General features: G+C 38.9%; 2 protein-coding genes across 2 annotated transcripts; one reads left to right on the forward strand and one right to left on the reverse strand.

The window, feature by feature from the left end:
- Positions 1 to 677: 677 nt before the first annotated feature.
- Positions 678 to 19,072, forward strand: LOC116247725 (phospholipase D delta). Its single transcript, XM_031619999.2, has 10 exons — positions 678 to 2,211; positions 3,554 to 3,670; positions 4,542 to 4,736; positions 5,786 to 6,067; positions 6,155 to 6,229; positions 6,374 to 6,521; positions 15,533 to 15,681; positions 16,801 to 16,971; positions 17,491 to 17,688; positions 18,633 to 19,072. Exons 1-10 carry the CDS (start codon positions 1,294 to 1,296, stop codon positions 18,924 to 18,926), a joined length of 2,547 nt encoding a protein of 848 aa, XP_031475859.1. The 5' UTR covers positions 678 to 1,293; the 3' UTR covers positions 18,927 to 19,072.
- Positions 19,073 to 19,868: 796 nt separating this feature from the next.
- On the reverse strand, positions 19,869 to 25,422 carry LOC116248948 (uncharacterized). Its single transcript, XM_031621994.1, has 14 exons — positions 25,009 to 25,422; positions 24,236 to 24,347; positions 24,016 to 24,128; positions 23,784 to 23,906; positions 23,359 to 23,633; positions 23,159 to 23,234; positions 22,357 to 22,443; positions 22,145 to 22,225; positions 22,009 to 22,041; positions 21,353 to 21,406; positions 21,237 to 21,278; positions 20,557 to 20,635; positions 20,397 to 20,467; positions 19,869 to 20,294 (listed from the first exon to the last, which is right to left on the reverse strand). Exons 1-14 carry the CDS (start codon positions 25,168 to 25,170, stop codon positions 20,214 to 20,216), a joined length of 1,389 nt encoding a protein of 462 aa, XP_031477854.1. The 5' UTR covers positions 25,171 to 25,422; the 3' UTR covers positions 19,869 to 20,213.
- Between the last annotated feature and the right edge of the window lie 297 nt (positions 25,423 to 25,719).

Here is a 25,719-nt window from a genome sequence, read left to right on the forward strand (position 1 = left end):
CAATCATCAACGTAAAAAATATCGAAAGCATAATAAATGTTTGAAGCAAGGCCCTGCTCTAACAGATTCACTGGAAAACCAGTAACTACCCAAGAACTCTTCTCTCCCACTCCACTCACGTTTCTCTCTCCCCCCACTTTGTTCGTAACGCTTTCCCACGTCGTGCTAGTTTCATGGGTTCAATGTTTAGTTCTTTTGATCAGTTACTAAGTTCAGATACCAGAGTTTCTGACGGATCAGATAACGACTTATCATTTTTTTACTCATAGTTGGATAAAAAAATGCAGAAGAAACAAATTCCAATGTCCATGAGAATGAGATATTAGTCAATTCCAGGAGGAGAGACAACATAGAAAACCCACATTGAATTTCTAATTGAACATGGCGTTTCTGATCCACTGGATTACTTGATTCAAATCAAATGCCCGAGTAAGCCATTGGCATCTCCCACGAAAGATTGGTCTTATTTTATCTTCAACACCGACCCCATGATCTATATTTCTCTCTTCCGCTGAATTGCAGGCTTTGTATGACACAATCTATACGTAAGCGACCCGCAGGAAAGAGAAGAAAAAGAGGAGAGAAGAAGATCACTATGACACAATCGAGTGTTCGGTTGCAAATCCTAAAGAGGCGTGAGTGCGGGAGGGGTTGTGGGGAGGTTGGGGGGCCGACAACGCCACTGGATGGGAGGGCCACCACCATGGCAGCAGCTTCGCTAGCTGTTTACACTCACATAATGAAGCAATCGGCATGTTGCTTCTTCTTTCCTCAGTTACGATTATTTTATTAGCAGTTCTTTGTTCCTTTCTTCCATCTCAGTCCTCCTTTCCTCCCCTTTTATGTTTTACCTGACATTTTATTTACAAAACGGTAAAAAATCTGCAGAAGAGATTAGGGAGAAAGTTTGATTTCAGTTTTCACCTACCAGTTTTCTACTCTTTTTGTCTTTGGTTGGAGATTATGGCTTCCTCTTCTGCCCGTCACCTCACTAGTTTTAACCTCCCTTATCTATGACGACTTTGAGCCTAAGCATCCCGTCATCTTCTCCGCCCATTGTATAAACGGTTTTTTCTCTTTTTGGAGATTTTTTATTGTAAATTAATGAGAGAATCAGGTTGTGGATTTCTTGGGGAGGGTGCTGAACTGGAAAAGGCTGGAGTTTCTTCTTCTTGCTGATGAATGTGAAGGAATTGGATGTGTTGAGTGTTGGTAATTGCAGGAGATTTCTGGGTACAAAGGCTGTTCTTGTGGGGAGGGGAGGAACTTGAGTTTCAGATAGAGCTGTCGGGAATGATGGAGGCGTCGGAGAAGGTGGAGTTCTTCCATGGCGACCTCGACCTCTGGATTTTGGAGGCTCGGTCACTGCCCAACATGGACCTGCTTTCGGAGCATCTCCGCCGCTGCTTCACTGTCTGCGAGCCGTGCACCGCCCCGTGTCGGAAGCCGCCGTCAGGCAGCGCGCGTCACCATCACCGGAAGATTATCACTAGCGATCCCTACGTCTCAGTGCTGGTTGCCGGCGCCACCGTAGCCAAGACGAGGGTCATCTCCAACTCTGAGGACCCTATCTGGGAGGAGCATTTCACTGTCGCCCTTGCCCACCCTGACTCCAGAATCGAGTTCCAGGTGAAGGACAATGACGCCTTTGGCGCGCAGCTGATCGGCACCGTCTGCATCCCGGCCTCGAAGATCCTTTCCGGCGAGCAGATTGATGATTGGTTCCCCATTATCGGACCCGGAGGTAGTCCCCCGAAGCCGGATTGCGCTTTGCAACTCCGGATTAGATTCCAACCCTTGGAGGGAAATCCGCTGTACAGTTACGGCGTGGGTGCTGATACGGAGAGCGCCGGCGGCGTTCCGAACACGTACTTTCCTTCTCGGAAGGGTGGGATGGTCACTCTGTATCAGGATGCGCATGTCAGGGATGGGGACCTTCCTGAGATTTTGCTCGACGGCAAGAAGTACGAGCACGGTAAGTGTTGGGAGGACATATGCTATGCAATCTTGGAAGCCCACCATTTGATCTATATTGTGGGTTGGTCTGTGTATGACAAGGTCAGGATTGTGAGGGAGCCAACCAGGTCGATCCCCGACGCCGGGAAGATGACGCTCGGCGAGTTACTCAAGTATAAATCTCAGGAAGGAGTTCGTGTCTGCCTGCTTGTTTGGAATGATAAGACTTCCCATGACAAGTTCTTCTTCAAAACGGTACGTTTCTGGGTACAAAGGCTGTTCTTGTGGGGAAGGCCGCTGAACGGATAGTACTTACAGATTATTGTTGATTATGGCATATTATCGGTGAGCGTGTGGCCATTAATTTTGTTAATTAAACATCCGTAACGTTGCGTAGTCTTAAATCTTCAACCAAACCGATTCTTAGGGATGAATGTTAGATTTCAAGCCAAACACATGGATTTGTCTCTTGAGTAGTCTGCATAATGCACGTCTCCTTGACGTGGTTTCTTGCTGCAAATTGAGCACAATCTGCATCAATATGCAACCGAATGGGAGGCAAGTGCTTAATTCACGATCTCTCTTGTTTAGCCATCCGATATATTGGACACAGTGCTCAAAATGTTCGGAAAACTGATATACTTCATATTTGGGACTCTTTAATTTGTAAGAAGAATTTCAATTTCATAAGTGTAGATTGTGGCCATCCGTCGTATTGTTATCTGCGAGCCTTATCTTGTATTTTTTGACTTTGAGTTCTGGGCGCATGTAACAGTTTAGGAAAGTCGAAACGTGCATGGGTAACCCAGTTTATTTTTATCTCTCGAGGAATTGGAAAGGAATAAAAGATTTAAAATGTACTTTTGATTTAGTGTAGCTGGTAATCTGGTGGACTTGAATGTTTGACCTTCCGTTAGGCATCTGGGTGATTTATCATTGTCTCTAATCGACCTAATCAATCACCTTTCGCTTGCTGAGAGAAAATAAGACGCCCAAGATCACGTCAGTGCAAGAAAGAGACATGCCCCCTTATAGAGAAATGTCTTTCTAAGTGAAGGGCCTCCCTGAATTTGTTTAGGCTCATGTTAGGTAACCAGTTGGACTGTTGGAATGCTGTAATGAGAGAGCAGGCTATTTTATAAACCGATCTCCTTGTTGAATCCTAGCTTCATGCCATGTGAAAAATTGAACGACTAAAAAAAAAGTTGTATTTGCTTGAGAGCTGCTCCTGAGTAACAATGATAGAAGCAGAATAGAGAAGGATAAATGGACCCGCAAATGGAGCATAGATAGTCCCATGTGCTATGATAAGTATGGACATGTTAATGTTTGACAGTCCACCGTCTTCTCTTCTGGAAAGGTTTTGCTTTTGTCATAGATGTAAAAATGCTGCTAGCCTACATAGAGGAACAGTGCTGCTGCTTTGAGGATGAGCATATGGCATCTTTGTGCTACATACTTGACCTTTTGATAATGGACATTAATTGTTTGTACACGATTGATGATGTTGGTTAAGACCTATATAGTCACTATTAGTTTGCTTGCAGCCAGGTTGTGACTTGAAGAATAATGGAATAGCTTTGTGGTTTTGGTGCAGGCAGGAGTAATGCAGACTCATGATGAAGACACCCGGAAATTCTTTAAGCATTCATCTGTCCACTGTGTGCTGTCTTCTCGCTATGCCAGTAATAAACTTAGCATTTTCAAGCAACAGGCATGCCATATGATCCACTGTTTTGTTTGAACTTTGAATCTTCTTTCTTTCGTACAACTAATGCTTAGTCAGTAGCTATTCCCTGTTATGAAACTTGAACATGTTTTCAACTTGTTTATGTAGATAGCTATTTTCATATGAATATTCTACCCATTATATGTGATGGCATGTTTGGAAGGTGGATTTAAGTGTAACCCAATCGGACAGCCTACATGTTGGAAATTTTAACTATTTTGTTGTATATGTAGCATAAATTTCTTAAGAACAAAGTAGGAAACCACAGATGATGCATGTGCATGCATTTTTCATTTCTGAAATGTGTTTGGCTTCATTTTCAAAAGTTCTAAATGTAGTTATATAGATGAGAAGTAATTGTACATCTATGGCATAATTTGATGGTATGTGAAGCACAGAATCAAGAGTCACTAGTTGCTATGACCATGGAGCTTTTCTTTATTTGGTAATTTGATTTTTCAAATCTGCAATGATATTTTCTTTCTAAATTGATAATATGAAAAAATAGATGCCATTCCTCTTTAGTGATGCTTTTAGCATGCTTCTGGATGGTCAAACGTCAGTTTGGCAGTCATCGAGGCCTTCCTACAATGAGCCACACTTACCCTTTATAAATATATCTAGTAATGGTGGCAAAGTTATTGCATGCATCTGTTTTCTTGTAAGATACTGAATGTAATAACTCGACTCTTCCAGATTTTCCAGATAAGGTCAGTTGTGAAGGCCTTCAATTTGTAACTTGATATACCTGTTCATGTTTTTTTTTTTTTCCATGGATGAATACATGCGTTGGTATTTGGAACCCCAGAATTTCATATTTGATGGTTTACTGTTGGATTAATATGTTTCTGCCCAGGTTGTAGGGACGTTGTTTACTCATCATCAGAAGTGTGTACTTGTTGATACCCAAGCCCCAGGAAATAACAGAAAAATCACTGCATTTATAGGAGGGCTTGACCTCTGTGATGGCCGTTATGATACTCCTCAGCATCGATTATATCAAGATTTGGACACAGTTTTTCAGGATGATTTCCACAGTCCTATAATTCCAGTGAGTCCTCGTAATCATTCCACACGTACAATGGCATTCGTTTTATTGACTTAATGTTTGCTGGTTTATAACATGAAATTCTTATTGTTTATTGTGGTAATTGAAAGCAGTTCAAATTGACTAGTCAAGTTTTAGTGGTTTAGTTAAGCTTGGTGGCGGTGCATCCATTGTAGCTTGCCTCTTTTGCATTCAAGTTAACATTTAATTTTGTGGAGATGAAATAATGGGCCAGATATCATGTGGTTATTATGTATAATTTCATGTATAACTTGATTTGCTATTTGGTTGACAATGTTGCACTTTCAGTCTTTCATGTCATTTAGAGAACAGCATCCGTTGCTGTTTGTAATGTCTGTTACTTTACAATACTTATCACAATTATTATAAAACATCTAAATATGCTAGAAGAGTAAATCCAGGAGCCATGCATTATTGTGCAAAACTAGAAATTGATTTATGTGCAAGTGCAGCATTCCTCTACCTACCATCAGTAGGGTGTATTTTGATTGCCAGAAAGAATATCCCACCTTTTTCTTATCGTATCTCAACCACGAAAACTAGAAATTGATTTATGTGCAAGTGCAGCATTCCTCTACCTACCATCAGTAGGGTGTATTTTGATTGCCAGAAAGAATATCCCACCTTTTTCTTATCGTATCTCAACCACAATGAATTCTTCAATAGTGATTGAGTATCACTTTTCTCCTCCTATCTGTAATATGGTTGTCTTGAAGAATGCTATTCAAATGTCCATTATTCCTATTTACATATATACTAATGTTAGAACCTTGAGGTTCAGACAAGTTCTTTTGGGTCATTACATCAAATGCTTGGAAGACATTATATTGCAGATTTTAGCAACTAATATGAGTCTCTTGAGCATTTTAATCTTTTATTGAAATGTAAGAATTTTAAGTCCTTATTCTCTTGATCAACAGTTAGGCTACTGTACAATATGGGTGGCCTTCATTGTGCTCTATATTCCACCTATTCATGCTGTTAAGACTGTTCAGGGTTTTGTGACAACTTTGTTTCTATCCTTTTGTTAGGTGGGTACAAAAGGCCCTAGGGAGCCATGGCATGATCAGCACTGCAGGATTGATGGTCCTGCTGCATATGATGTACTTAAAAATTTTGAGCAGCGATGGCAGAAGGCTACAAAATGGTGGGAATTTGGACAACGGTTCAAGAAGGTGTCTCATTATCATGACGATGCTTTGCTTAAGCTGGAGCGGATTTCATGGATACTTAGTCCTTCTCCTACTATTCAAAACGATGATCCAATCCTATGGGTTTCTGAGGAAAATGATCCAAAGCATTGGCATGTTCAGGTTGCAAAAACAGTGTGTCTGCAATGTTAGTATTTTCATAGTCCACTTAGATGCAGGTATAAACTAATACTTTCCAAATATTGGCAGATTTTTCGGTCAATTGACTCAGGTTCTTTGAAAGGATTCCCCAAAGATGTTGAAGTTCATGATGCTGAGAAACAGGTTAGTTCTTTTGCACACCTTACGTTATTCCATTTCAGGATAAAGTTGCAAGTTGACCATGTTTCAACCTGGACTATATTCTGACTGTTGCATTTATTCAACCTTTTGTGTTTTGTTGACTAATTTGCTTTTCTTTGCTTCCAGAACCTTGTTTGTAGAAAGAACTTGGTGATAGACAAGAGCATACACACAGCATATGTTAAGGCTATCAGATCTGCCCAACATTTTATATACATTGAAAATCAATATTTTCTTGGGTCATCTTATGCATGGCCAAAGTACAAAAATGCAGGTTTGGATAAGAATTATATTTTTCATGTTCACGTTCAATTCTGTTTGTCATTGAGTACCATGCTTCAGTCATTACTGACCTGGCTGCCTTGGAAGTTTTATTTGGAAGAGTTCACTTGTCTGAACAGTAAGGGCCTGTAAGATAATATTTTCTTCAATTTTCTTATAGCATGTCATTATATATGTGTGTGTATGTGCTATGTGTGTGTGTGTTTCTCTGTATATGTGCATTGATGGACTTACTTCTATTCTCTTAGTTAATTTAGTATTAGGATCTTCAGTTCTTTATATTGGGCCACTTATTTCTGTGTAGAGAACAGGGCAATGATATTCTGGGTTTAATAGTTCTGTGGTTTGTTGTGCGATGGTATAGTTAAAAACAGATGAACCGTAAGTCTTTAAATACTCAGACTATCTTTTAAATTGCATATGCTATTTCTTGTTCAGCTGCCTTATTTATGATTATACTCTAAATATTGAAGTCCATTTCCTTTTTAACTAGCAGAACAAGCTACAGCGTTCTTATCTTAGTTGTTAAGGCATCGCCTAGTCCACGCCTAGGCGTGAGTCTATACACCCGTTGCCTAAGTCCATCACTTAGGCGACAGGCGTTAGACTGGCGCCTAGGCTGGCACCTAGGTGCTCCTAGGCTGGACTAGGTGATAGCACGCCTAGTCAATGGGAAGGTGAAATGTCACCTTCCCTTCAAATTAAGTCCTGTAATTTTATTATTACACAGTGATACCGTGTATACTTATATTATGTGCAGTTATATTATATAACTTCTGTTTTTTAAGTACAGTTTGCTATACTTAATTACATTTGTTACCCGCACCATACCGGTACAACACTGGTATGGGTACGAGTGTGGTGTCGGGTGCAGCGTTGACCGTGTCGGATACAGTCAATGTACCCGAGACCGAGTCCAAAATGGTCCATCGCACATTTTAAAAAACCATTTTTTTCCCTCTCTCTCGCACGATGCCTTCGCCCTCTCGCCTCTCCCCTTCCTCGCCCCTCTCATCCCTCGCCCTCTCGCCTCTTCTCCCCCACACCCCTCTTGCCCTATGCCCTCTCTCTTGCCCTGTTCACAGTAGAAGAAGACGTCTCGCGAGGAAGAACACCAGATCCATTTCATTCCCACCGCAGTATTTTTCTTGGTCTTTCCCCTTCTTTCTAGGCCTCTGTTTTTTATCGTGGGGTTGTGTTTCGTCTGACCACCCCTCTTGCCCTATGCCCTCTCTTGCCCTGTTCACAGCAGAAGAAGACGCCTCGTGAGGAAGAACACCAGATCCATTTCATTCCCGCTGCATGTATTTTTCTTGGTCTTTCCCCTTCTTTCTAGGCCTTTGTTTTTTATCATGGGGTTGTGTTTCGTCTGGCCAATTAGAGATATATTGTTGTTGGTATACATATCTACTATATCCATCATTGTCATGTTGTTTCTCTTTCTGCTCTCAACCGGCAACTTTTTCTGCAACCAGGATCAGCTGATGGTGGCATTACTGAAGTCAGGGAGGAGTGAACAGTTGGAACAGCCATGGAACTTGGAAGTAGGCTAGCAGTCCCTTGGAACTCCCAAAGGACAGATTTTTTGTCTTGGAATTCTTAGTATCTATAAATTTTGGATCATGATTTAATGATTTATGAATATGCTATTTTGTTTGTAATTTTTTGATATGTATATATATATATATATATATATATATATATATATATATATATATATATATATATATATATATTTAATATATATGTGTATGGCCGTATTCTCGCACTCAAGTTTTTGGAAAATGATTCGTACCTGCACCGGTACCTGTACGGCTGTACCGGCACCCGTACCCCTACCTATGTGACATAGTTAATTACATATTCTATATCAACTCATCAAGTGGAAGTTCCAGCCATATGTTAAGTGCTTATTCTATAAAACCATGAATTTCTGTATATATCTTATGTGCTCTAAAACATATTTTGTGGAACCTATGCCAGCCTTGTTACCCATGTTAAGACCTATGTTTATGTTAAAAAACCACCAGTTTCTCTTGTTTAGTGCACATCTAGTAATCAGAGAAATACATGCAGACCTCACTTCAACATAGTCTGATGTTAGAGCTGCAAAGAAACAATATGAACTATGTAGATGATAGTCGACACATGAAGCATAAAACATTTCCTAAATTCCTATGTTGTAGAAATCCTCTTTGATACATATCTTATCAATTCATGGTGATCAAATATTCAGTACACAAGTAATAGAGTAAAGATTTGTTAAATATGGGTAAAATTCTTCATCTTCATTTACAGACTAAATGCAATTCTTGATTATGGCAACTAATTTTAGCTAGATATGACTTAATTACAGAAGAGCTCTTAAAGAATTGAAGTGTTAGTAACAGAATAAAAGTCTATTAGATATCGCTGGTGCCTGGCAGTGCCTAGACGCCTTGACAACTAAGGTTCTTATGGAAACTTGGTGGAGAGGCCTCTTCTATTTTGGAGATGTGAGAGGTGAGGTGCTTTCTCGACTGCTCGTTCTGTAGGTTACTCAGTAATGGCCATGAAGCTGCTTCCTAAAGGGTTAGAAGAAGCTTTGTCCGAAGTCCTTGTCATAGCTGGTATTACTGGATAAAATCAGCACAGAGCAACCTGAAGAAAGGATTTCGCTTATCAGGCGATTACTGCTTTTGTGAACAAGAGGAAAAGATGAGCATCTTTTGTGATACTGTTTTTCTCCAGTTGTCTGCTGCCTACTTGGTCAGACAGAAGCTGGTTTTGGCACTTTCCAGTTGCCATGAAAGTTTCTGTTGAGGCTCATATAATTCATGAAGAGGTGCTGGGGTTTGGTCATAAGTGTCTATACCAGTATGGTAATTGTTAAAATATAAAGCCTTCACCAGCACGTTGAAGAGGAGTCTCTTAGGATTCCACCTCCTTGTAGAATGTGTTAAAATATTTAATGTCCTTGTAACATGTGAAGAGTCTCCTAGGATTCTATGTTATAGTTAATATCCTTGTTATATGGGAAGTCTCCTAGGATTCTATGTTGTAGTTAATATCCTTGTAATATGTGAAGTCTCTTAGGTTTCTATGATGTAATTAATGTCCTTGGAGCTTGTGAAATCTCTTAGGATTCTACGATTGGAGACTCTTAGAATTCTGAAAATGAGATTATAAATAGAGGCCGTGCAAACCATTTTGGCTACGGCTTCTTCTCCTCAGTTTCTTCTTGTTTTCATTCTCTCTCTCTCTCTCTCTCTCTCTCTATCTTCCTGCGTGAGTGCTGTTTTCGGGTTACAGATATTGGTGCTACATTTCTATCATGGTATCAGAGCGCCAGGTTACGTTATCTCTACCAAACGAAATGCCCAAACAGGTCTGATCTGGTTAGAACTCTTTTCTCATCTTGTCTCTATCCTGAATTTACTTGTCTCTTGCGCAATTCTTGTTTCTTTTTCTTCTTGCTTACCAAGGACACATCTTGTTATATCGTGTCTTCTTTCCCTCTCATCTTCTACCTATATACCATTCCTTTCTGCTGTCATGGAAAACCTTTCGCATTCTGGCATGTCCTCAAGTTTTCTTCCTCACCTTATTACCGAAAAACTCAACCATGAGAATTATCTGATCTGGAAAAGGCAAATCATGCCTTTCATAAGAAGTCAAGGCCTCTTTGGACATCTCGATGGTTCAACAAAGGCTCCACCAATATCCGTCTTACAGGAAATAAAAAATGAGGCAGGAGAAGTTATTGCTGTTCATGAAGACAACAATCCTGAACATGCTATGTGGATGAGACGTGATCAAAGTCTGGTTGCGTATATTTTGTCCACTTTATCTCAACAAGTGTTACTTTCAGTTTCTGATGATTGTACTGCAGAAGAATTATGGGAAACCCTTGCTGATACCTTTTCCCAAATATCAGAAGCTCGAATTATGTACTTAAAGAAAGAATTTCAGAATTTGAGCAAAGGTTCAACGTCTATCATGGATTATTTGGGGCGTATTAAGGCCGTCGCAGACCAACTTGCTGCCTCAGGGAATAACATTTCTGATAAGGAAAAGGTGCAGCAAACCTTGAATGGACTTGGGCATGATTATCATGCTTTTATTACAGCTCTTGAGGTCCTTCCTGTTCTGCCTTCCTTCAACGAACTACAAGGTAAACTTCTCCAACATGAAATGAATATGAAAAGAGTCATTGAAAGGACTGATCAAGGGAACTCCCAAAATGTGTTGGCTATGAATGTAAAGTTTGGTAAGAGCCATGGGAACTCCAACCATGGTGGTCGTGGCATTCTACCAACACCACATAACCAAGGTATGTCTCTTTTGGATACTTCAAGAAAAATACCAATTTGTTTTCAGTGCAACAAGAAAGGACACATGAAGGCACAATGTTGGTTTAATCCTCAAAATAAAAACAAAGGGGTAAGACATGATTATAAACAAGGAGGACAAAGTTCTAAATCCACCGCTGAAGATATGCAACAGCTATTGATGGCCGCATTCTCAAAGATGACTATAAAGCAAAATGAGCAGGGAGAATGGTTCTTGGATTCAGGTGCAGCTACCCATGTGACAGGAAATGCAGGTAAATTGACTAACTTATCCCCTCATTACGGTAGAAGTTGCATTATAACAGGTGATGGAAAATCTCATCCTATTACACATATTGGAAATGCACATATTCCATTGTCATCCTCGTCTCTATCACTGTCTAATGTTGTTCTTGCTCCCAATATCAAAAAGAACATCATATCCATTTCTAAACTCATTGATGATACAAGCTCTTCTGTTGAATTCACACCTTCTTCTGTCTATGTCAAGGACCTCCAAACGAAGAAAATGTTCGCTAGAGGGGAGCGTCAAGGGAATATATACGTCCTCAAGGAATGTCTACCCAAGGATTCATCCACTTTTGATATAGGATTGAAGACATTTTCTCTTTCTCATAATGCGTCATCAGTGCCAAGTTCTTGCCATTTTCAATCAAAAGTAAGGGGCCCTAACCAATTTTTGGAGTCTGATTTGTGGCATAGTCGGCTAGGACACTGTGGTCGACATTTCATTGAAAAACTTGTGACAGATAGTCTCATTCCAAGATCAAGTTTACCTCTTACTTCAAGTGTCAAAAAATGTTCAAGTTGTGGACTTTGTAAGAGTCATGTTTTACCTTTCCATAATATAAATCAAAGGGCTTCCAAACCTTTTGAAACTATTTTTTCTGATGTATGGGGGCCAGCCCCTATTGATTCCATGTCTGGGTCAAGATATTATGTCTTATTCATTGACTCTTACTCACGTTTCACCTGGATTTACTTCATGAAACACAAATCAGAAGTACCTCACATATTTCGAAACTTCTATGCCATGATTCAAACTAAATTTTCATCCAATGTGGTGCATTTTCAATGTGATGGAGGGGGAGAATATTCCTCGCTTGATTTTATTGAATTTCTACGTGAAAAAGGGATAACTAGACAAATTTCCTGCCCTTACACACCACAACAAAATGGTGTAGTTGAGCGGAAACATCGACATATAGTTGAAAGCGCCATGAGCATGATGTATGATACTAATGTGCCCATTTCCTTGTGGACTGAAGCCTTCCATACTGCTGTATACATAATAAATTGTTTGCCTATGACACTCTTGATGTCTAAATCGCCATATTTTACACTCTTAGGCAAACAACCTGATTACAAGAACTTGAAGGTTTTTGGTTGTGTATGCTATGTTCACGTTGATGCTGCCTTGAGGAACAAGTTTCAAGACAAAGCTATTCAATGTAGATTCGTTGGATATGCTGATGAATATAAAGGTTTTCGATGCTATGATCCAACAACTAAACGTATCAAAACTTCAAGAAATGTCATTTTTGATGAACATAGTTTTGATAATACAAATGAAATGCCTATGACCATTGAATCTTATGATCCCTGGACCAGTACACAGTTATTCAATGCAGATCCTGTTATAGAAAATGATGTGCCTCAAAGTGAAGATTCAGAGAGAGCAATACAACCGTCGGATATGGCTCAAAGTGAAAATCAAGAAGATCCAACACAGTCATTAAGTCATCACGAAAACAATAATGAACAGAGCAACGATGCACATCGGTATTCGGGTCTTATCTACAGTCGACGACTAAGGGACAGAGATGCTCACAGTGAAGAAGACAACATGCCCCACCTTAGAAGATCCCAACGCATTCGTCATCCCATTCACAGGTGGGTTAGCTATGATTCTTTATCACTTGATTTTCAGTTATTCATGGCAAAAGTTGGCAAGGAGGAAGAACTTACTTCATTTGATGAAGCATCAAAATCACATCATTGGAGAAAGGCTATGAAAGAAGAAATGGATGCCTTGCATGAATGTGGAACATGGGAGATCGTTCCGAGGCCACACGAAAAGAACGTAGTGGGCTCCAAATGGGTATACAAAATTAAATACAAACCTGACGGCAGCATAGAAAGACACAAAGCAAGGTTAGTAGCAAAAGGGTTTACACAACAATATGGAGAAGATTATGATGAGACATTCAGCCCTGTGATCAAAATGGGAACAATTCGCGTGATTATATCATTGGCAGTTGAATATGGATGGAGACTACATCAAATGGACGTGAAGAATGCTTTTCTTCATGGTGATTTAAGGGAGGAAGTATATATGGAACAACCTCCAGGATACACGAAAGGAGACTCTCATGCATGGGTTTGCAAACTAAGAAAATCTATTTATGGACTTAAACAGGCCTCACGTTCGTGGTTTGACAGTTTCTCTTGCAAGATTCAAGAATGTGGTTTTCGGAGATGTCCTCTAGATCACTCTCTTTTCATTTATCGAAAGGAAAACATATTTACTTTACTTCTTATATATGTTGATGATATTGTTATCACAGGCAATTCAGAAAAACACATAGAAGAAGCTAAAGTTTTGATGATGCAAAACTTCAAAATGAAAGAGGTTGGTGATTTACGATTCTTTCTTGGAGTGGAGATTGATAGGCACAATAATCGCCTCACATTGACACAACAGAAATACACGTTGGATTTGTTGAAAAAGTCAGGTATGTCTGATTGTAAGCCTGTTGGAACTCCTAGTGTTCTAAATCAAAGACTAAGTGCTCAAGATGGGGAGTTATATGAAGATCCTACGCAATATCGAAGTATTGTTGGGGCACTTCAATATCTTACATTTACTAGACCAGATATTATATATGCTGTGAATCAAGTATCCCAATTTATGCATGCACCTAGAGATACTCACATGGATGCTGTCAAAAGAATATTAAGATATCTTAAAGGGACAGCAGGAGATGGCTTAGTTTATGGTAAGAGTGAAAATATAACTACTGGACATCAACTTATGACATTCACAGATGCAGATTGGGCTGGAGATCCCGATCAAAGAAAGTCCATTTCTGGTTTTTGTATTTTCATTGGACGTAATCTTGTGTCTTGGAGTTGTCGAAAGCAAAAGGCAGTAGCAAGATCCAGCACTGAAGCTGAATACAGATGCATGGCTGCAGGTACTGCTGAAGTTACATGGGTTAGACATTTGCTAGAAGACATTGGAGAAAAGATTAAAACATCAATGTTAATGTGCGATAATCAAAGCGCTATTAACATTGCCTTTAATCCCGTACAACATGGTCGAACAAAGCACATTGAGATTGATCAACACTTTGTTAGACAAAAGGTGGAAGACAAGGAAATTCAGCCTATTTATGTTCGTACAGATGAACAAGTTGCAGACTTATTTACAAAAGGATTAACAAAGGAACGATTCTGGTTTCTAAAAGGCAAGTTGTACATGGTGCAAAACCATGCACAACTTGAGGGAGGGTGTTAAAATATAAAGCCTTCACCAGCACGTTGAAGAGGAGTCTGTTAGGATTCCACCTCCTTGTAGAATGTGTTAAAATATTTAATGTCCTTGTAACATGTGAAGAGTCTCCTAGGATTCTATGTTATAGTTAATATCCTTGTTATATGGGAAGTCTCCTAGGATTCTATGTTGTAGTTAATATCCTTGTAATATGTGAAGTCTCTTAGGTTTCTATGATGTAATTAATGTCCTTGGAGCTTGTGAAATCTCTTAGGATTCTACGATTGGAGACTCTTAGAATTCTGAAAATGAGATTATAAATAGAGGCCGTGCAAACCATTTTGGCTACGGCTTCTTCTCCTCAGTTTCTTCTTGTTTTCATTCTCTCTCTCTCTCTCTCTCTCTCTCTCTCTATCTTCCTGCGTGAGTGCTGTTTTCGGGTTACAGATATTGGTGCTACATTTCTATCAGTAATCACATAGATAGAAAGGAATTGTAGTTGGTAAAGCTTCAGTTTTGCAGCTTATTATTATTATTATTATTTATTATCATTATTATTGTTGTAAGCAACAAGAATGTCCATTATCCATGCATGTCATCTTGGTTTTGTTTACCTTGGACTGGGAAAAGTACCTATATTAAGGCATCCATAATCATGAATGATATGAAGACCTTCATCACAAAATAAAATTGATTTTTGTTTCTTACGAAGGGAGATTTAATTGTAGATAAGAAAATAACTTGCGTTTGAATTTTGGATGTTGATTCCTCAATGGCAGGTTTATCAGCAGAAGTTGGAGTTATTGTTTTGATAGATCATTTCAACAACATGAGAAAACATCTAGTTGAATTGAATATATGTACTTTGTTTTTAACCTTTCCCTTCTAGAGAGTGTTATGCTCAAATATGTTAGATAGAGTTTGTCTTTCTTTGCATATGCTCTCGTGCAAGGAAATTCGTGGGTTTTAGACTTTTAGTGCACTAGCATGACTAGACAGCTACAGGGAACTTGCTCTTCAAAGGCTTTCATGATCATGCTTATTCATTTCCATAATCTTGAGTTGTTTGCTGGGATTTGGTTATATTGCTAGTCATGGTTGTTGCAATTGCTGAAAGACCATGTTGTTGTTGGTTTTGTATGCCATGTACCTTGTTCTCTAAATTTAAAAGCACAGGTGCGGATAATCTGATACCAATGGAGTTGGCTTTGAAGATTGCTAGTAAAATAAGGGCAAAAGAACGTTTTGCTGTTTATGTTGTCATTCCAATGTTTCCTGAGGGTGTTCCTACCAGCCAGACTGTTCAAGAAATTCTGTACTGGCAGGTACTGAGGTTTTCTTCATTTGCTTTTAATTCATGTTTATGGCTGTGATGTTCTGCCGTATATAGAACAGATGATAATCATAATTGGGTAACTCATGATTCTGGCATTAGAAGGGAAAAATGGCACAAATGAGAACATTTGTTCCTTCTCTGTTTCTTTGGTTTACGTTTATTGGACAACAAATCATCTTGTAAATGAGTTAATGTGAACGAAAGAGCTAGTCTATCATGAAGGCTTGTACTAACAAATTTGTACAACCATGTAAAATCTAGATGTTAACTGAAGCATGCTGATTTTCCATTACAGTTTGGTAAAGGGCAGCAGCTGCCAATGCTGTAAAAGGCAGTCAATAATATATTCCTGGTGTGCTCGTTGTGGTTTGGTCTTGTCAATTGTTGGCCTGATACTCTTTGTTGGTAGTTCAAAAGAGTACATGTGATCCTCCCTTTTTTTGGTTTTTTGAGCTCATCCATGGTCCTCATTCTCATGCTCTGGCTTCTATTTTATTGGTCTTCACTTACCCGATGGAAGAGGAACATCTTGTATTGTCATTATAAAAAAAATTCCAACATATAATAAGTCATATGTACAAATACTTGTCTCAACTACATCTTCTCAAGGCAAAATCTCATGTATACGTGTGCGTCTGTATGTGTGGAAAGTATCAAGAGAATTTTGATACCTGAAAAAGCTTAAAAACTGTAAAATATAACAGAACTAAATAATGGATGTGAAGATAATGATTTGTTTATACCGTCGTAAAGAAATAAAAATAATGAACATGTTTAAATAATTTTTTTTATATGAATGTGAAGAAAGATGAAATATGTTTAAAACTTTAAATTATAAAAAATGCAAAAGCACTCCCAGGTTTTTCCGAGCTTTTACAAAATAGAGAATAACAATTTCAACTTATCAGTTATCACAATATATTTCTTTTGCATTTAAACTTCTCCAATTTCGTATTTTTATATCACAATGTTTTCAAATTATCAGTGCTGTCTATAATTATCCAATGTTTAACTTTATATATTGTAAAACTTTTGTATTATTTTTATAAAGCAATTTCCTATCTTAAGGATGTTAGGTTTAAAGTTAATTATTCTCTCCTATTTGCAGGGGCAGACAATCTCAATGATGTATGAGATCATTGGGCGAGAACTTCAATGTCAAGGCATTTCTGATTTACATCCACAGGATTACCTAAATTTCTACTGCCTTGGTAATCGAGAAGCACCACCAAGTGAAATGCCTGGATTGACCGATCAGCCTGATGGAAACAGCCCAGCGGTGAGATATTGCAACATATTGTTCACTTCTCTTTAGTTCACTTTTATCGAGTAGCAACATTTAGAATAGGATGTTATCTTAATGTTGGTTGGTACCTCAACCCACTTTTGCTTTCTTCATGCTGAAGCTGGTTCCTTGCCAGTTAATTGGGTTCACTAAGTATTTGTGTGGATGCCAAATTTACTTGAGTAATTATTGGCCTAAAAAGCAGAGGAAGATGTCACTAGTGTCATTTTTCTGCTTAAGATTGGCCTGCCTTCCATAGAGCCATCTTCTTTCACTAGTAGGCAGTAATAAGCTTTTTTTCAGTTTTTGCGTGCTTCATGCTTTCTAGTGAGAAATTGGTTAGACATATCTGCTAAATGAAGGTACTTTTATTATCCACTATTTTTAACTGGAAGGCAGAACTTTGCGTTCCCTTTTAATCACTGTTGTTGAATGACTTACATTCTGTACTTGCTTCCTACTATCTTGGAAGAAAATCTCATGTTTTTGCTAATTGAAGAAACTAATTGGCAGGCTTTGGCTCATAAAAATGGACGATTTATGGTATATGTTCATGCTAAAGGCATGATAGTGGATGACGAATATGTGATTATGGGATCTGCTAATATTAACCAACGGTCGATGGATGGTTCAAGGGACACCGAAATTGCCATGGGTGCTTATCAACCTCATCATACATGGGCTAAGCAGAAAAATCATCCTCACGGGCAGGTTTGTCCAGTTCCTTATAAGTTTCTGATACTCAGTATAGGTTGGTTGTTAAATACAATAAAGCAATCCGTTGAATATGTCATGACTTCTATTCCTTATTTGTCTCCTATAATGAGATGTAAACAACTTAGAAATGATAGTGGTTCTTCCTGTGGTTGAACTGACATTTGTTTGTCTTTGGTACCACCAAAATCATTTTTCCTGCAGTTGCATCCATTTTGCAAATGATATATATATATATATATATATATATATTGTCTCTCTCACGCCTGGCATTCTTATCCCCTTGTAAACCACCTGTGGGACCCAGAGTCTGTCCCTCTACTTCAAAATGGCCTCGGCATACAGGCAAAATTTTCTGTCCATATATATCTTGTGATTATATCGATCTGACTCTCCAACCTTGTTGGAGTCTAATGCTGGCCTTTGTACTGTTGCAGTTGTCTTTGTCTTTGCTTCACATCTTCATGTCAAGCCTCTGTTTGTCTAATAGCATGAGTTCACCAAGTTGTCCCATGCTGGTGGTACTCTTGGATTTAGTTCTTGCTACTTCCCAAGGCTTTGGATTCAATTGTTGATATTTCTAGGGGCTCAAAAGGGCCACTTGTTTGAAGTGACTAGTAACTGAATTGTCCCTAACTGGTACGCTTTCAGACTTAGTTCTTGCTACTTAAGGTTCAAAAAGGTTAGGTGAGCCAAAATTGCTTATCGATCCCACGGAACTGGAAAGATGATGGTTCCTTGGTTTTTGTGTTATCTGCTGGGTGAATTGTTTCAAGTTTGAAGGAATAATGAGAAATTATTGACTAGTACTGTCTAGAGCTCATTCTTCTGGAGCACAGAAATGCACACACACACACACGTGTATGAACACACAAACAAAATCAAACTGCTACAACTCTTGGTATGCTTACAGCAACTTTGTTAAATTTCTTTCCTGGCAGATTCATGGATATAGGATGTCGCTCTGGGCAGAGCATCTTGGCATGGTTGATGGTTGCTTTTCAAGCCCTCATAGCTTAGAATGTGTCAGGAAGGTGAATACTATTGCTGATGAAAATTGGAAGAGGTATTCTGCAGAAACAATGACAAATTTGCAAGGGCATATCCTTAAGTACCCAATCAAGGTCGATACAGATGGAACTGTAGGGCCATTACCTGGACATGAGTTCTTTCCTGATCTTGGTGGGCGGGTACTTGGTGCAGCTACTACGTTACCTGATGTTCTAACTACATAGTTTATTCAGATTTAATTTCCTAAAAAAATATGTTGTTGTTCAGTTGTATACTTGCATATTGTTTTCATTCTTTGTAACAATGTAAAATCATGAAAACATGTTGATAGTTGTCTGTCAAATTGAGACGGTCTCTCTCTCATTCTCTCCCTCTCGCCCCCTCTTATATCCTTCTTATTGTGCACTCATAACCACCTCATTTTCCGCTCATTAAAACCTCAGAGAAGTCATTTTTCTGTCATTGAACGAAACTGAAAAGTTAAGACAAATGGGCTAGGGTGAGCACATTTAGGTTAGATTTCGTGAAAATTTACTAGATAAGCACGTAATAGCCTATACACAGAGAAATATATGATGGTTCATGGTTACATCATTCCGTGGTATGAACCCCTGCTTGTATGGATCTTCGTTCCAAACGTTATTAAATGTGTCATTTACTATTTTAGTAGGTTTAATTGCTTCATATGCATGATGTAATGAAAAATTAAGTGTTTTGGGATAAGGCTCCAGGTGATGGTTTTCTCTTTGGACGACAAATTTTTGTAGATCATGACTTCTCTCTCTCTCTCTCTCGCTCTCTCTCTCTCTCTCTCTCTCTAAGTTTTCTGGGATACACTAATTTTCCTACATATTTCTATGATACAAATACACAAATTATCTCGTAAAATGTCAAAAATTTAGGAATGAGAAATTAATTAGATTTTATAAGCCTTCTCAGATGAATCGACCTAGTTTTCTGAGTTAATAAAATCAAATTCGGGCACAGAATTTTCATAATTTGTAGAATTTATATATTTTCAAACATTATACACTTTCTACACAGGAGGGTTTTCGAGAAAGCAACTAGTTTCAAGACTATATAGTCATAGCGGTCTTTCTTCTATAACAAGCCAAGTCGATGAATCCTTTGGTAAGAATCAAATGATAACAATGTGCAACGAAACATTACAGATTGTATTTTCTTACATTAACTCACCGACAGTAACGAGATATCTGTACATGTTGACTGTGTTATCTCCACTGATAATGTAAAATCATTCTCTCTCCCTCTCACGTATGATATTATATTCAATGAGAAGAATTTACTGCACGAGGTCTTCTGTATATTGTGAAAGTTCGATATTTATGTACAATGAGGCGACTTTACTGCATGAGGTCTTTCTGCATGTTGTGAAAATATGCAATTTGTCGTTCCAAAATGTATACTACTTGGAGTTGTGCCATGAAATTAATCTTTTGGCTGGTGTCTTCTTTTCCTGTGTAAGCTTCACAATATCATTTTTGATGACCTTAAGCGCGCACCACCAAGCTGCTGAGCGCTGAAATAGGAGGAACGGCTCTCATAGTGCAACTTTGGACAAATGCAGCCATCTGTAAGTATGGAAGACAGAAAAAGGAGGAAGAAATATAACTGCAACTAGTTTCAAGAGCCATTAAAATCATGCAGTTAGATGTTGTTGATAAGCACATTACCATGACAAGCCCAGTGCACATAATACTGAAACCAGGGAAATGAAATGGTGCTTCTGCTGAAAGGAACAGAGCTAGTAGGCAGGGATGCACATGCATCATCAGTACATGATAATGGTGAACACATAATCACTAATAAGAGAGAAAATTCAAGCAGAACTACCAGTTAGAGGAGTCACGACCAAGGGGGACACGGTATTTGCCAAGGAGCAAATTCCTGAAATGCATCCTTGAGCCTTCCCCTGCAATTAGCAGCAACAAGAATAAGAGGAAAAGTGGTGCTGACCTCTTTAAATGAACAGTAGAAATTGAACAAGTTTCAGAAAATCGGTAGAAATCTCAATCATTTGATCTTGAAAAAACCATGCAACATGTGAAAATATCATATTTCCAAGTTCCAAAGTATTTCTTCCCCTGTAAATATCTTAATCCAATGCAGACAACGATCATGTAGGAGTCCATTCAAGGAGCTTCGTCATTGATGCACCTATTAACATATACTCTGACTAAATTTCTGAATTTAGTCCTGCATAGTCCACCAATTGGGATATCTTCTCAAAGCTGTCTAGTGCTTGCATCCGTACCTCACACCATAAAAACTCACAATTATGACATTCTAAAAAAAGTCGTACTGTTTTATTGTAAGATTTCAGGAATGCTCATGCAATGCTAAGAAAAGATGGTATTTTCAAGAAAAATATAGACACTGAAATATCATATTCTTTTCCTGCAGGCAGTATTCGTATGAATTTGTCAAAGCTATGCAAAGGAAAAACTAATTCTTGACTTGCTAATCGAATAAAATCTACAACATGCTAAATAATTGGTTTAGGAAGATAATACCTGTTCATCAGGACCAACTTGTTTTGACACAATGCTTCTTATCTACACGAGAAAAATGGAGAATAAGTTGGAAGTTTATCAGGCCAAAATGACTGACCTGCAGATGTTTTACTTACACATGGATGGACCATGACAATCATCAGCCCAAAAAATGCAGCGACGTATGGCACCTGTGACCAACCCAAATGGCTAAAACTTTCAGAATCGTGTATGGAGTATGGACAGCTTTCATTTGAACATGCAGCAGAGGTTAACGGTAGGTATAAGCTAAAGTCAGCAAATCAATAAGACAAGATTCTATATGATAGCAAGAGAGGAAACAGTGACCTTGGAAAACAGAAAAAAAAAGAAAAGAAGCATGTCAAAATCACACTTTCTATATTCTTGGATTTAGTTTTTTGGTAAATGGTGCCCCCTTCGGTTTTTGTACATCTTCTTCCCTTCTAGCATCCAGTACTCTGCAGAGGAACATTTCGTGCCTCAGTTACTGAACATATTTTGGCCAACTTTGAAGTGCATCACAGCTTCAAAAGTAAAACTTTTGCTCTTGATGGTTTTCCTATATTCTCGGCCACATACTGTATATGCAGAGTGGCCTCGGTGATTATCAACTTTTCCCAACAATTTACGGAGGTATATGAAAAGTCAATTACTTATATGTTTTAAACTCAAATGCCATCCCCCACAAAGATCTTTACTATAAACCAGAAATATATACTTAAATAGACAGGAGAAAAGAAAAAATAGCTGCGCAGTGAGTAGAGAGCATTACCCAATTGGTCCATGCCAGAGCATAGAGAAAGGCCTGCAAAGTTTTTAATCATTCAGTACCACTTCCAGAGACCAAAAGCATGTTGTTGCTTAAAATGAAGATTTGACGTGGATAAGCAGAATGGAGAGCCAATTACATGAACACAGTTTGCGAATAGTCCAACAGAAAGCAGCCTCTCTTCTCCCACATAAGCAGCTAGTATGGGCATGATAAAAAGCTGCACATCAAAGTCCCTTTTGTTTGTCTAATGGTCATCAATAACAATTGAAACTTGGCAATTCCATTTATAAAATGCCATATAAATTCTTCATATAAATTAAAAGAAGAAAAGGAATGTAAAACGTATACCTGGGAAACAGCACCAGCTATGCCATTTATAAGCATCAGCTCTGCAAACTGATCTTTGCCAAACTGATACTGGGCTCTTAGATAATACTGCACGGAGATACATGACTTTACAAACACTGATGTGAGCATGATAATTCAAAAAAAGAAAAAAGCCGAGGAAATGATTCAAAAAGTGTAGTTATATGCAGTTAATTAATTGATTATCCGCTTTTATTGATTTCTTGTATTATGTCTTTTTGCACTTTCGTTTGTGCTTCTAAAATTTGTCCTCCAAAATTTCATTGCAACAATTTATGATTTCTGAAGGAACATGCAGAAGTAACAATTGGCAGTAAAGGAGCACAATTTGGTACTTGTATATATTAAAAACATGCCTAAAAGCCTCTTGCAATGCAAGGAATTCAGTTAATAGACATGTTCCCATACCTAGTAAACTATGATATAATATATCCGAGATGCGCTAAACTGATCAACATGCATAAAATTGAAAAAAATTGTCTAAGAAGACAAAACTCTGAGCATACTTCATTTCAACATGGCAGGGAAACGGGCTATCCGTCTTGGCGGATGAAAATGAACAGGGGAACGTTCACTACCATTTATGTAGGAACCCATGTAGTCACGTTCAAATCCTCAGAAGAGAACTTTCGTATTAAGCTCTCTTTAACCATGGAAAATGTTTTTCTTTCCCAAAACAACGAGAGAAAAGAATGAACAAAAACTTTTTCTTGCACGCGCATAGAAAAATGGTAATCAATCAACTTAGGAAACCTATGACAAGCTTATTGGAATTGACAAATACCAGCAAGGTGGAATGGAGGCCACTATCTCCAAGACTCACTAAGAAGGCAATACCTGAAGCCTGTGAAAAAGATGAGCTGCAGCAAGACCAGACAGAGGAGATAATTCATGAGACACAAAATAACCAACATTTCCATAGACATTACACAAACGCGTACACCCACAAACACACAAGCATTCTCGTAGTCTAAATAGTCATACCTGCTTGTCCACATAGAAATTAAGTCATGCAGTTGCGTGAAGCTTCTGAAAGGAAGGTGGGATGCATGATCATGGCTGCGCGATCTGAGAAGAGTTTCTTTCTTGGTGCCCATGAACCGCCGGAACCTCCTCGTCTTCCGCTCGCCCACCATTTCCGGCGAAGCAGTGGCACCAGTCTCAGCAATAATTGATGCCGTTGGAACAGGGACGACCGGTACTTCCGGCAGCAGGAATCTCATGTAGAGGAGAGCAATCGCCCCAAGAAGAGTTGATAACTAAACAGGAAAAAATTGCCATAATCCCCACTAGGTAGTTGCTATACATAAATGTAGATTAAGGTTAATTAGGAAGTCGGGGCTCATTAGGACCGGAATTTTCAGCGGCTTCGGATTAGTAGTTTCGAGTGCGATTAGGAAGGTAAAAACCTGAAAAGCAGAAGCCCTGGAGAGGAATCGAGAAGCGAGAGTTGCACAGACGAATGCGCAGGAGGAGGTGCCAGAAAGCAGCCCGAACGCTGTTGCCCTGCCTCCTTCACTTGTATTATCCGCCTGTTCCAAAGATTTATAACATGTTGGCGTATAATATATATATATATATATATATATATTATATATTGAAACTGTATTTGCAGAATTAAAGAAAAGAACAAGTACTTGCCACATATACTAGAGAGAGGCAAATAATGCTGCCATCACAGATAATTGAAGTGAGAGTCTTTGCTAAGTAGTAAGCAATAACAAATTGCTTGCTTTGGCTGCACGCCAGTATTGCTGCAATTACATCGTGACATATATTTGACCATAAATATATGAAAAAACAACAGAAAACAGTATGCATCATCATAGTCATAATAATGGTGTGTCGTCATAAATCTTACCAGATGGAAAGATGCCGATGGACATGGGAATTGTGAGCAAAGGTTTGATGTCAAAGGCATCTGCTAAGCATCCGACCAGGGGAGTAACAATCAGGTTGCCCATCCCTGCTATCTGCCATCAGCATCATCTTCAGTCTTTCCCACATTTTATTTGGAACAAGAAAGAACCATTTGCATATATATATATATATATATATATATATATATAGAAAGAGAGGGAGAGAGAGAGAGAGAGAGAGAGGAAACTGAAAAAGATGAACATGTATCAGATTTAAGGCCGGACATGTACGTTGGCAGTAGATACATAAAATCATATAAAATATGGATGAAGTGTGTGGTGATTCACGTATCTCGGTAGGGATACATGAAATATATAGTATATTTAATGCCGGGCTCATGTACACATGCCAATATAGGAGGCTTGTTGGTGGAGCCAATTTGATGATAATGAAAGAGCAGCTGATTTGTGAGCCAAATCCGGCGTAGTGATGGACGGCTTGGTTCATTTCCCAGCCTTGTGAACGAAGCAACAAACCTTAGGCTGCCATCTAGAAGAGCATGGTAAACGTATGTTTCACTCCACTAATATTACAGTTTTTATCAGCCTGAGCGTGGTTTTTAGTAAAAAGAAAAAACTGCAACAAGCTTGACTGCCATTGATTAAACTTCATTAATTCAACTCCTCTTTTCCGAATAGAAGAGAAGAGGAAGAAACAATGACAGAAAGAAAGAGTGAAGGATGGTTCATGGCGAATTTTCAATGACAGACATACCGCCTGCTGGAAGCCGGCGAGATAAATAACGAGGCCGCATTCGTGTTGGCCGGGGCAGAGAGCCCCCATGAGAATGTCCGTGATGGAGGGCAGCACCATGAGCGAGCCAAGTTGGTAGAGGAACAGGCTCACCATCAGATGAAGATTCCTTCTTTGCTCCATTTCTTCGTCTTCTTTTTCACTCAAACGCTAGCTCCATCACCGCCCTTCAACTGACTTCGTCCGCTTGCTCTTCTCCTCCACGCTCTCAGGCTGAAGCAGCAAGAGTTGCGTTCTCAGAGAAGGTCTGGAACTCTTACATGCATTTCCAGAGAGTTCTTCACAAAGATCGGAAGCAAACAACTTTCCCTCACCTGTATATAGCTAGTGCAGACTCTTTTTTCCTTTTACGTGACAAATGAGTTCAATAGTTCCTCATTCTATTGGTGCCCACCACGTCTCCCCCGGTGATTAAAGCAAAGTTAGAGAGAAAACGCCCAAAAGAAGATTGAGTAGCTTCTACGTCAGATCTTAGAAGAGGAGTGACGAACCTACCACCTTCTCTTTTCTTTTGTTTCTTTCTTTACAAAGGGAAGAAGAGATATTTGGCCCACCCCCCAGGGAGTTTGCGGTTGATTGAGGACCAATTCTTGTGTCAAATCTTCTCTCTTTGTTGCTACAAAAGGAAGTAATCAATGCTTAAATTAAATTAAAATGCGGCAAGGGTGGTAC

Source organism: Nymphaea colorata, chromosome 2 (genome assembly GCF_008831285.2).
Source record: "Nymphaea colorata isolate Beijing-Zhang1983 chromosome 2, ASM883128v2, whole genome shotgun sequence".
Classification (NCBI taxonomy): domain Eukaryota; kingdom Viridiplantae; phylum Streptophyta; class Magnoliopsida; order Nymphaeales; family Nymphaeaceae; genus Nymphaea; species Nymphaea colorata.

What these genes read in the sequence shown, in the direction of transcription:
- LOC116247725 (XM_031619999.2), top strand. Translation starts at nt 1,294, where the DNA reads ATGATGGAGGCGTCGGAGAAGGTGGAGTTCTTCCATGGCGACCTCGAC. An exon ending in CAAAGCATTGGCATGTTCAG is followed by an intron (nt 6,068 to 6,154) that starts GTTGCAAAAACA and finishes AAATATTGGCAG; the next exon opens with ATTTTTCGGTCAATTGACTC. An exon ending in AAAATCATCCTCACGGGCAG is followed by an intron (nt 17,689 to 18,632) that starts GTTTGTCCAGTT and finishes CTTTCCTGGCAG; the next exon opens with ATTCATGGATATAGGATGTC.
- LOC116248948 (XM_031621994.1), bottom strand. Translation starts at nt 25,170, where the DNA reads ATGGAGCAAAGAAGGAATCTTCATCTGATGGTGAGCCTGTTCCTCTAC. An exon ending in GCCTCTCTCTAGTATATGTG is followed by an intron (nt 23,907 to 24,015) that starts GCAAGTACTTGT and finishes TCTTTGGAACAG; the next exon opens with GCGGATAATACAAGTGAAGG. An exon ending in TATTCGCAAACTGTGTTCAT is followed by an intron (nt 22,042 to 22,144) that starts GTAATTGGCTCT and finishes AAAACTTTGCAG; the next exon opens with GCCTTTCTCTATGCTCTGGC.